The sequence below is a fragment of the Narcine bancroftii genome, chromosome 7, assembly GCF_036971445.1.
Source record: "Narcine bancroftii isolate sNarBan1 chromosome 7, sNarBan1.hap1, whole genome shotgun sequence".
NCBI lineage: Eukaryota > Metazoa > Chordata > Chondrichthyes > Torpediniformes > Narcinidae > Narcine > Narcine bancroftii.
In genome coordinates, this window is record NC_091475.1 from 11,612,818 (window position 1) to 11,625,535 (window position 12,718).

Here is a 12,718-nt window from a genome sequence, read left to right on the forward strand (position 1 = left end):
CGACACGTCCATTCAAGTCTAGTGACAGGACCGGTCAATTTAATCAACTGACCTGGTAATGAAGTCTCCTCAAGGCCTGGGTGACTCAAAGAGGCACACAAGATCTTATGGTCAAACCGATTATAACACACCCTAATTCATTTCTTACAAAGTCCCTGGTGTATTTTATCTTAATCCAAAGGTGTTCTCAAAGCCGAACAGAATCCCTAAAAAAAATCAACATTATTAGTTAATATTGATACATTTCGCTGCAGAAGCAATTCCACCTCGATCCTTCGTTTCAATAATAGATGAGTCCAGTCACGAAAATATTTCTGCAAATATAAACTTCACGCTTTCTTACATTCTGCACATAACATTTTAGCCCCACACCTAGTGAACACAAACCGAAAGGACAGTCTGTCCACGTACACAGTTATAGCCATCTGGGCCATTTTGTTATCAATAGACCTTTAAAGCTTGGGGGAAACGTGGGAAGAGCAACAGTGAATGGGGGGGGGGGGGGACTTTGACGGCCTTTGGCTTTTATTTAAAAGGTGGATGCATTTCTTTTTTTTAAACTTTATTTAAGATTTTATAACATGAATAAGATATAAGATTACATTTTAAAAAATTAAGAATAAGATAATGAAATTACAATACAGCATCAGTAATTTAAATAAAGAGTGAAGAATTAATAAAGTTAGTAATATATGTAAGAAAAAACCCCACTTACAAAATAAAGCATAACAGATTAAAATACTAACAAAAAGAAAAGTAATTAATACTAAGATATCACACTTAAAAACATATTTAAATCAAACTTAAATGCATATATTTAACAAACGGAGTCAAAATAAAACATGTATTGAACTCAAACTTATAAAAAATTAGAAGGTGGATGCATTTCTGCTCATTCTCAAAGTGCAGTTCAAAGTCATCCTCCGAATTAAACCCAGCCTTCCCACTGCTGACAGACTCCCATCAGGTTCAAAATCATCTTGACAACGGTTTCAATGAATTGACTCCCGGTGGCTTTGATACCGACTGTTTCGAGCCGGTTATGTATTTTTTTTTAACCTCTGTTTGACCGGCTGAGTTTCTCCAGCGTTGTGCCTTTGCTTTAGCTCCGGCCTGTTGTTTCTGACAACTTTGCTCGGGATTACTAGTTTGTAATAAACCTTTAGCTGTTGTGCTAACAAACAAAAACAGTTGAGGGGACCGAGGCCACTGAGCAGCCAGGCCGAGAGAGAGACGGGCTTGGGAGTTAACTACTGACATTTGGTTGAGGTGGGTTCCTTTAAATCCGCTGGAACGAGAGATAATTGGACAGTCATTTCATTCCCAGGTCCATTTTTAATTCTAAGTAAGAAATTATCGCGTGAAGTAATGATTCAACGGGTATATTTGGCTCGGGCGAAGCACTACAGAGACACAAGTCGCCCATCACGAAGATAAATCGGGGTGAAATGAAAACGGGTTTGGAGAGACCGTAAATAGGAAAATAACAAGCAAGTTACAAGCGCCGCTCCTGACAGAGACTTGAGATGAAGGCGGTGTTTAAATGCATTTAGAGAACGATTTTTTAGTGAATTCCGGATGAGGGAAAGAATAAGCTTTCCAATTATTGCATTTTGAAAGGATTGGCCGGGCATTGCAAAAACTAAAAATCTATTACAATTTTGTGGGCAGACATTTATCCTGCCGCCTCGTGCATTCTGCCAAATAATAATTGAATCTTATGAACATAATTTAATTCACGTGAATCTCCGAAGTTAAATAAAATCAATAATTCTAATTGTCTTGTTATTTTTGGACTTGCAGCCTCAATGAAATCGACTGGAAACTATTTTCTTCCCTTTAAAAAAAAGCTGCCGCTGCATTTTTTTTTCTCAATACTCCTATCTTTATCGAGACCCTTCCTGTTTAGTTATAGAAACTAAAATGTACTGCCAAGACATGTCGACTTCGCGCACACACAGGGGGGAGTTCGCTCACATGATAGGTCTGACACGTGGAATAAAAACACAGCTAGTGCAGTGTTTAATCTATCAGGGGATAAACTCGCCTACGACGTGGATGGGGTTAACACATCCCCTGTTTTGCTTTCAAAAAATAGGTATTTCTGTCCCTGCAAAAAAAATAATAATAATTTAACAGCCAAAAACAGAAGTCCACGTTTTGCTTAGGTGCCAGATTTGCCAAAGCGCGACGCTCCAAGGTCCGTCGCTGCCCCCTGCCGCCCATCCCTCGGGTTTGCTGCTCGCCAAGAAACCCCGAGGTGCCTGTTTGTTGTGTTGTTTTTTTTATCATCCGGTTTATTTGCTAAGAATTTCCACCAAGACAGGAAACGAACGAGTCTGCCGGACCAATCCGTGGCCGCTCGTCTCACGCTGCTTTAACCCTTCGTTCGCTCGGCGGTGCCGCAGCCACCAGTGGGATTCCTGCCGTTTCCAAAGGCTCACACGCGTTGTGGGAGTGGGGTCATACCTGTGTGAGGAGCAGGCGGCGTCAGGTCATACTCCAAAATACACAGGCACCAGGAAGTGGCCGGTACCCCCAGGAGAGACCAGAAAGCGCATTTCTTAATCCACGTTTGAAACTTTAGATTTATTAAACCAAAGAGCAGACCAGACTTTCCAGCCGCTTGCATTTTGATCCACCGCAGGGTGCGTGTCCTGCTTTCGCAATACATATTGTGAGTTGTGGTTCCTTTCAGGCGGCATGGATTTTTTCTTAATCTCAAAGGCTTCAGATGCCGGGCACCCAGCCGGAGCACCAATCGGCCTGTTGGAGGGTCGGGCAGCGCCCGTGAAGGAAGACGGGGTGGTCCACGTTTCGGGTTCAGGCCCTGCACCATGAATCAGCCTCTCGACCCGAAACGTCGTCCACCCTTTTGCCTCTACGGATGCTGCGCGACCCGCTGAGTTCCTCTGGCAGCTAGGATTTTATGAACGGGCGTTTCCTACGGCTTAATATGTATGTGTGTGTGTGTGTGTATATATATATATATATATGTGTGTGTGTGTCTATATATATGTATGCCTATATATATGTGTGTGTACGTGTGTATATATTTGTGTATATATGTGTGTATGTGCGCGTGTGTGTCTATATTTGTGTCTGTATATGTGTGTGCGTGTGTGTGTATATATGTGTGTGTCTGTATATGTGTGTGCATGAGTGTGTGTATATATATATATGTGTGTGTGTGCGTGTGTGTATATATATATATTTTTAATATCTGTATAATATATATAAGCAATAGATAGATAGATGTCATGGTCATAAAGCTATGTAAACTGATGGACAGACTTGGGAGGCCATCAAACACGTCTGGTCTCTGGTCACTCGCGACACGAGGACACAGAGGAGATGCCATTGCTGGGCTCAGCTCCTCCAGCAGCTTGTGTTTAACTCGACCTAATGAATGTTTGTGGGCTCATGTTGTGAAGATAATATTGAAAAGCTGAAATCCCAAAATAACATAATATTTAGAAATAAAGAGAGCGAAAATGCACTGATATAAACTCCAAATCGAATTTAATGTGTAAATATTTAGCTGTCTGTGGATAAACAGTGCAGTCAAGAGAGGGAAAAATCACCATTTGGACCTGAATAATCTAAATATTTTCTGGACTTTTGTTGTTATTCCAGGCATGTTTTGGAAGGAAAACTGCCTGGAATAAAAAAGGACTCTCAAAGCTTCTTAGGTCAATGGACTGGAAGCAAAGGATAAGTCTTGAATTTCGAAAGCCACCTTCCTTCTCGAGTAAACGAAGGGCAAGGAATGAAAGGCGCTTGGGTTCGTTTCACAGAACAGGACGGTGTGAGGCGTCCCATTCATGGATGGAAGCGGCGCCCGCTCGTGCACGCGCGCCCGGCCTGGCGTGCGCCGCGTTCCGGAACCGCGCGGCTCCACTCCCGGGCGCTTTCGAAAGCACAAAGGCGCCTTCTGCCGATTGGTTGGACGCCGTCCAAAAGGTCCAACCCTCCCCTCCCCTCCTCCTTCCTGACCGGGGTCCGGATTCTCGAAGGCGCCGTGGATTGGTGGTGGGGGTGTTGAAGGCATATGCCAATCGGCCGGGTTCCTGCGCACAGCGAGAACGCGTCGGGGTTTGTGCAGCCCTCCCGAGGCAGGCACCTTAAACCAGAAAGAAGGCAGAGAGAGGCTCATTCATAAAGCGCAGAAGTGATCCCGCTCCGGCCAGCACAAGGGCTCAAATAATTTGACCTCCAAAAACAAAACAAAAAGGACAGACAGAACCTTGAGCGACGGAATGCCGAGAGAAACAAGTGATTGTTGAGTGAAGAAGTCAATTCCTGCTTTAGATTGCTCCAGCTTTTTTTTAAAAAAGTTTTTTTAAAAAGTTTGGAAGAACTTTGTTGGGCGCAGTGGCATCAACAGGGCGGCTGGCTCCTGTGTGGACGTTCCCGGTGGACTGGAGCCTGTCTCTGTGCGCTTTGGACAGCAGGGGATTATAGATGTGGTGTTTGCATGTCTCAAACCACAGAAAGAGCCACAACTTGAACCGAGCGGGGTAAAAAAACCACGGTGCCCCCCCCCCCCCCAATAAAGGTTTTAGAAAGCGAAAGCTGCAAGAGTTCAACTGTACCTGCGGTCGTACAGTGACTTGGAATTATTTTTATTTGCTGGATTAGAAAATTTCACCGTGCAGTTTTTTTTTTAATTAAGAAAAGAAAGTTGCTTCTTCGTGCTTTGAGTTTAATCTGCCCGACCAGGGGCGACGGTGCCTGCGAACATCCATCCTCTCGACATGGTGCGGCGGAGCAGCCGGTCATCAGAACGGTCGTGTGGGACTGAGAAGTGAGAGGGTCCCACAGGTGGACACTTGGAAACCCGTTGGCCGACTCGGACCGATCGCGCCTTGCGGCTGAACCTCGCCAGAGCGACCTTCATCTCTCCAGTGGACCCTGGGGGTGTCGCAGGTGGATTGAGGGGGGCCAAGAGGGGAGAGAGCCTCTCTCACCATCCACAAGTTTCTGCTTTGCTGGCCGGTGTCGAGATTTTTTTTTTGGGGGTCGGTGATATTGCTTAAGCTTTGTTGTGATGCGTATCCCTGTAGATACCAACACCAGCCGCCGGTTCACGCCGCCCTCCACCACGCTGAACACGGCGAAGATGAGTGACTCCCTCCCGCTGGCGCCTCCGGACAGCGCTCTGGGCAAACTGCGGCCGGCCGATCGCAGCATGGTCGATGTGTTAGCCGATCATCCCGGAGAGCTGGTCCGCACCGATAGTCCAAACTTCCTCTGCTCCGTCCTGCCGACTCACTGGAGGTGCAACAAAACCCTTCCAATCGCATTTAAGGTAAATCCAGCGTACAAATACTTGGTGAAACTCATTCCTGGGCTGTGACTGAATTTTCAGCGAGTCTTGTCATCCAGTTTGAAAAGCATTGCTGCTATTTAGTGCCGATTCATGAAGGGGAATCAATGCAATATCTAAAATGCAGAAGGGACTGGTCAAAATTAAAAGTTTGAGAGTATTTCCACTCTAAAATGTTCACCCAGATATTGGTCTTTCCTAACTTCGGTTTTCTGACAAACCGGATTATCGCGACTGCCGTCTCTCCTCCCCCGCCCACCCTCCTCATTCCCACCCACCCAGGTCGTTCCCACAGTCTTAATCTATATTATTACAGGAACGACACGGTATTAAGACACCAAAAAAAGAGCAAGGGTGTTTCATTAGAAAATGCAGAAGTAACAGTCGGCCATTCTGGCCCTGGTGACTGTCCCGCCATTTATGGTTGCCTCGGCGGGACTTTCCTGCGTTAACCAACATCCCCTTATTCACTTCTAGACGCACTCGGAACACGGGGGGTGGGAGGGGGTATTGCCTTGAGACTGGGGAGGGGGGGAAGAGGGATATTTGGAGGGGGTTCAGGTTGGGGTGGAAGTGCTTTGAGTTTTAGTGGGTCTGGCTACCTATTTCCCTTTCTCGCCCCGACCTCTCCGTGTCTGACCTGCGCCCGTCTCCCGTCTGCAGGTGGTCGCCCTGGGAGATGTGCCCGAAGGCACTCTGGTCACGGTCCTTGCTGGCAACGACGAGAACTACTCGGCCGAACTGCGCAACGCCACGGCCGTCATGAAGAACCAAGTGGCCCGCTTCAACGATCTCCGATTCGTGGGCCGGAGTGGACGAGGTAGTCAAAGCAGCAACAAAAAATCTCGCCAGACCTTTTGCTGATTGATGTCGTTATAATCGTCCCTTCCACGTAAACGCTTAGCACCGAAAGTATCAAGTAACAAAGTTATCCGGGCCTGATAAACAGACTCAAAATTATTCTGCACCATGTAGATCATATCAGGGTTTGATCCCTCGCAGCCAGATGGAGCAGAATATCTCGGGCTGCCGACCGCCTGCTGAGGAGCTTGGGGTCATTTTCGGCCAGGGATTGTCTTGTGTGTTAGGTGGTACTGGGACCAGTGAGGGTCTCTCATATTAACGCACAGAACTTGGCAAAAACAGACATTTAATCTGCCCGGTCACATCTTTCAAGAGAAACACATACTACAAGTGCTGGAGTAATCAGTGAGACACTTGGTGGGGAGGGGGGGGGGCGGACACGCGGCTCCTCTGGCCGGGCACCATCCAGGGGTAGAAGTGGTCAGTCTAATGTTTCGAGCCGGGTCCCTTTATCCTCTTTCAGGACATCAATCTTACTCCATCACCCTCTTTCTTCCCCCCCCCCCCCCCTCCCCACCGTGCCCGCTTGGGAACGTCCACCAGTGGCCCGACTGCTCTGAAACCTCTCGGTTACTCCAAATATTTAGACCGTCTCTTTAGGTCACATTAGCCTTGCAAAATCAAACCACAACGTTAGCAGTTGAATTTACAACCCATTGTAAAATCAATTTAAGCCACTTAAAATGTCAGATATTCTACACTGCATTTTACTGCTTCTTTAGAATCGAACATTGAAACACTTGCGTTGAAAATGAAGTAGGTTTTAAGGGCAAAACTGAAATTAAACCATCTTTTAAAAGTATATGGTAAAAGATACTCGATGGATTCAATGAAACACTTGCTGTCATGTTGCAAATTGCAGTTCAGTCTTCGAATATGACAGAAAATTTACAATGAATGAAAATAAAGTCACCGATGTTTAAAAAAAAGCAAAGAACTCAACATGCTGTTGTTCTTTAAGGTATTTAGATAGGCATTGCTGTTAACAGTAAAAGTGTGGATTTAAATCCATAATCTACAAGGTAACCTGTTCCTATTATTTCTTGAACGCTGCTTGTGTCCGTAACCTGCTCATTAGCTGCCGTGCCCCCTGTTTCAGGGAAGAGTTTTACGTTGACCATCACTGTGTTCACAAATCCTCCTCAAGTCGCCACATACCACCGGGCCATCAAGATCACCGTGGACGGACCCAGGGAGCCCAGAAGTGAGTACCTGTATTTTTACACGAGTTGTTCTTTGCTTTTCCCCCTCCCACGCCCCGAACGGTCGGGTTTTAGCCATTGTGTCCTGCACAGGATTTCCAGGTGGATACTGTCAGATGTGGAATTTTGCTAGAGCTGCTTTGCTAGTCCTCACGAAGCCCCGCCCAATGTTCTGCTGTACAAGCACATTAGGACGGTCCTTCTGCTTGGGGGCAGCTGCTCGGTCCCAACAGATTGGGTGACTTCTGTTTTTCTGTAAAAAACACTTGTGTGTGTTTCATGAAGCAATTACGCTTCTTGACAGTTTTGCCGTCCATAGATAGAACACCTGCAGGAGAGGAAAAGAAAAAATATAATTCGGTACCTTGAACAAACAACGTTCAATGCCAGTGCGTTTGACAAACCTAATCCGAATGCATACCCAGTACTTTAAAGCAGTCAGAAGATTCTCGACATGTTGACTCTTAGTGCAATTTGTTAGCCAGATTCAGGTATGAATGTTTGAAATCAGTGATTACTAAATAGGAACGTAAATGGCATCAATGTGTAAAACATTCGTTCGAGGCATTTTACAATTAAGTGATTTATTAAAATATATTCCCACATCGCTGGCCGTTTAAATAATACATTGCATGTGCTACAATGTACATGCCATCCTTACGTAAAGTAGTTCTTTTTTTATTTAAGCCATTAAATGTTGTTGTGGAACTAATGAAAGATATCGCAGCAGAATCCGTTTGGGAGATTTTATTTAGCTTTGTAAATTGAAGGCATGGTGGGGGGTGACCATTTTGCATCCATTTGTATAAGCATTAATTATTAAGGAAAGCAGACCTGTTCACAACAAGTAGCCTGATGTACAATCCGGTTGAAGCACCTCCACTTTATTTGGCTCAGTTCTGAAGTGCCGCAAAATGTATTGTTGGAAGTTAATTTTATGTCAAATTTTAAGCCCACTCAAGCCATAGCAGCAGAGTCTCTTATTGCAGCTTAATTAATAATAATCAACTATTTTACAAAACATTGTCATTGTCGCCTGACAAGACGAATAGAAGTCTCAAGAATAACATGAATTATATTATTTGGGCATATTCTTCCAAAGCACTGGTTATTAAAAGAAACACCATGTTTGTGGCTTCAATCGTTCTAAAATAAATCAATGTAATGGATTTTTTTTAAATAATTTTTTAATCTGATTATTTCATTCTTCCACAAGTAGGGATTCATGCAAAGCAAATATAAAACAAGTAATACTGATAAGAGCGAATCTATTTCATAAATATTTAACTAAGAATGCCAAAATTAACTAAACATACTTCTATAATCATTCAAAATATATTGAATTTTATTTGTGGATGCTTAGATTTTTAGCAATGTAAGATATAGCATCTGATGTAGCCTTATTTTTTATTAAACATGACATTCAAAATTAGTCACAAATGCCTATTTTAGATTGGCAAAACAATAATAAACAGTAAAGATTATATAGTTATGAGAGAAATAGCACATTTGTGGGATTATGTGATGACCCTATCTAAATGGTAGAGTGTATTCTTTCTCATTTCACCGTGTATGTTCTCTGCTCTTTAAACATTTATCTTCAACATTTGGAAATTCATATTTAATAGTTTCAACCATCACAATACCAACCCTTCTCAAAATGATTTATTCTGCCTTGACTTTAGCGTTCCCCTTTGGCTTATGTTTAATACACCAAACAAAATGAATCCACAAAAGCTGATATGTGTTGGAATGATTCATCTTGGTTCGAAAAGAAGACATTGTTAATTTCCACTGATCCTTCTCTTCAAACCTAATAGTTCTTTCAAAAAAATGTCTGTCTCCCTTTGCCAGCACATTAACTTCACTCAGAAATATTTAATCTTGGCTATCTAGAAAATTTAAGATTATTTGTGTGGTTTGGACATCCAGTGGGTAGTAAAGATAATTTTATGATGGAAATAATATGAAAATCTTCTTTTTCAATGAGCATCTTTTTTTTCTTAAAATGCAGTTGATTAATTTTCATGACTGATTGCATTCAATATCAGTAGTAAATGACAAATAATCAATTTTCTGGACCCAGAATGGTAGACACTGTGTTAATTAATATTACGTCGACTTTAAATCAAAAAGTAATCTTCAAGAATAAAAAGTATTTCAACAGAACTGAATGTAATGTTTCTACGGCTACATGGAGTTGCAATAAGTACTCAGATATTTGGGAGGTGGATGTGGAATTAGGTTTTTTTTGTTTATTAATTACAGATTATCCTTTTACTCATTCATCCAAACCGCAGAATTACTTTTGATCTGCTGTTTGGTAAACATCAGAGAAACCAACAGATTTCAGATAAAGATTCACCTTACTGCACCGCCAAACCACAGGGTTGAATCAAAGTGCTCTCCATAAACTGAAGCTGTGATTCGTTAATAAGATGCCATGAATTTATGCATCAGGAACTTAATAAATGATCATGGAGGAATTTTGTAATATTCAATATTAGAAGTAGATATGAAAATGATATTAAATATAATATGAAAATGATTTTCAATGCAGGATTTTTAAAAATATAATTAGATACATGGAATTGCATTTTGTTAACTGTTTTGCTTCCATTTTTATCTGCAAAAATGCTTTAAAACAATGAATATAGAAGTAAAGAACAGTTACGGCAAGTAACTTATTGTAAATCAGGTTCACACAGTAACCACCATTTGGTTGCTTCTTTTGGTTTGTTTGAGCAAGAGCTCTCAGGATACAGGTAAATGAAGAAGTTTACAGGAGGGCATATCACAACAAATTCCTTACCACAACAGCAGGACAAACTGAAATCGCTTGAAGGTTTTTAACCATGTCTTCGCAGATTTCACAGGGCTTTGAACAGCACTTGGAACTGAGAAGCCATAGCATCAAGTACCAATAAATTACTGTAAAGCATCTAGATACTTTAATAGAAATTATTTTTCAAACTCTACATGTAATCAAAATCATATTGAAATATTCCAAAATGTGCATTCCCTGAAAGAATTGCAGCCACACTTTGCTCATTTGATGCAAACACCAGAATTTTGAGCAATTTTAGAGCTGTCCTCGCCGTTCGCTGGTTGAACATGCCCACAACCCCAGGATAAGGATCGCGAGCAATTTTAAAGGCATCCTTTTCATTTTAAATGCCTTGGTCGGTGTGGATGAGTTGGGCCAAAGGCTTTGTAACTGTGCTGTGTAACTCTATGCTCCATTTTGATGTTTAAAATTACAATATTTTCCAAATTCAACATTAAGATTGATATTTGAAATGATCAGTAATGATAATATTTATTTAGCTCATGATTCCTGTTCTTTGTATCTGAACAATGTGAGATCTAAGGAGTCAACTGATGATATACTTCCACTGCACAGACATGTATTAGTTTGAAATGATTTATGGGATAGATCAGTGTATAACATGACAAATCTCAAAAACCATTTAATACCTTTTGCCTTTATTTGATTTATTAGCTCCACTGCCGTGAAATATTTAAACGTCATTTTTTATTTATCCTATCTTTATACAACACCAGTCTCAATTGGTCCAAATTCTGCACAATCAAACTTGTTTTATACTTTTGTTCCATTTTTTCCATTTTTTGTTATCACCATTCCCATAACAGTGTTAACTGCTCAATGCACTGGAGTGCCTTTCCCTGGAAGCTACTTCTGAACGAGTCGCTCGTGGGAACCTGGTCAAATGCCTTACTAGAATCCATATGCACCACACCTACCTTCGGCAATTTCTTTTGTTATCTCCTCAAAACAAAATCTCAATTAGGCTTGTGATGCATGACCTGCCCCTGTCATAGCTACGCTGACTATTTCTGAGAAGACTGTACTTCTCCAAATTCTAAGAAATCCTGTCCTTAAGGATCATCTGTAATAGTTTTCACCTCACTGACGTAAGATTCACTGGCCTATAATTCCCAGGATTCTTTCTATTACATTTTTTAAACAAGAGGACCAGATTTGCCATTCTCCAATCCTCTGGCTTCTCCCCTGGGGCCAAGGAGGATGCAAAGATCATAGCTACTGCCCCAGCTATCTCTTACCTCCCTTCCCACAGCAACCTGGGGTATATTGTGTCTGGCCCCAGCGTCTTATCAATCTTAATATTTATAAGAAGGTCCATCACTTCCTCTTTCCTAATCTCAACATGGTTTAGCACACAAGTTTGTTTTTTCCGACCTCACCTTGATCAAGATCATTTTTCCTGGTGATTTAAAAAACAATTTTGGTAGGTATATATGTCGACACAACATCAAGGCCCAAAGGCCTGTACTGTGCAATAGTGGTCCAAGTTCTATCTTCTATTTAGCCTTGAGTTTTTCATTCAAGTGATAAATTTACACATGATCATTGAGTTAGAGTTTTACAGAATTTGGAGGCCCTTCATCCAACCTTTCCATTCTGACCAAGATGCCTGTCTAAGCTACTCCCATGGGGTTGCATTTGGTCCACGTAGATCCCAGTATCTGGTGCCCATGGGGATTGGTAAAGTCTGGATAAGTGAATTTGCTGGTTGCTTAAGATTGTGTGGAATGGTGAACTAACTGCTAGGTGCCCCCAATTTTAGGCGTTTGTATTTTTTACCTATTTATCTTTCACAACTTTTTTAACGGTCGCTTGAATTCTGGATAACAGGGAGTTTACTGCGCCTCAAATTGTATTTTCAGCTTCAACCTTGTAGCAAACCTACCCTTTCAATTGAATATTCTTCAGTAAATTTGGTGCCATGGTGCTGTTAGGTGGACACTTTCAATAATTAGTATTTAATTGCATATTATTGGTAGCTTTCTGATTATTCTCTTGTAGACCAGTATTGTACATGGAGGGCACAAAACTACTGGATAATTTAACTAAGTAGGTTATTCGATCAGTTTTTCCATAAAATAAGCTTCAGCTTGAAAATAAGAATATCACACATCTTTAGAAAGTTATACTTTACAAAATGTTTGGGAAGTATGAAAAATTAATTCTTCAGCAGTATGACATCATTTCCCAGAAACAAATTTTATTCCCATGATTGTATCTGGATAGCATTGAAAGTACTAAGTTGTCCACAATCTGGCCTGACAGCTCCACTGACCCTGCTTCAGACCTGACCTCCAGTTCTGTCTGTGTTGCATGTCTGTGAGGACGTGTGTTTGGGATTTCCCCTTCGTGTTCTCTGGTTACCTCCCACTTCCCAATGGAATGTAGGTTGCTAGGTTAATTGGCCATTGTAGATTGCCCTAAGTCTGTAAGGGAATGGTAGAATTCAGTGAAACCTGATGGAAATGTGGCAAA

General features: G+C 41.9%; 1 protein-coding gene across 4 annotated transcripts in view; it reads left to right on the forward strand.

Annotated features, from left to right (window-relative positions):
- Window positions 1-12,718, forward strand: part of runx1 (RUNX family transcription factor 1) — a 198,215-nt gene that overhangs the window by 139,874 nt on the left and 45,623 nt on the right. For 3 of the 4 annotated variants that reach the window (XM_069888817.1, XM_069888819.1, XM_069888818.1), the window contains 3 exons: window positions 5,067-5,311; window positions 5,993-6,149; window positions 7,293-7,397. In XM_069888817.1, coding sequence (XP_069744918.1) covers window positions 5,067-5,311; window positions 5,993-6,149; window positions 7,293-7,397 — 507 coding nt within the window. Of the gene's footprint in view, window positions 1-3,937; window positions 5,312-5,992; window positions 6,150-7,292; window positions 7,398-12,718 lie in introns of those variants that run through there. The other variant, XM_069888820.1, reaches the window with a different exon arrangement.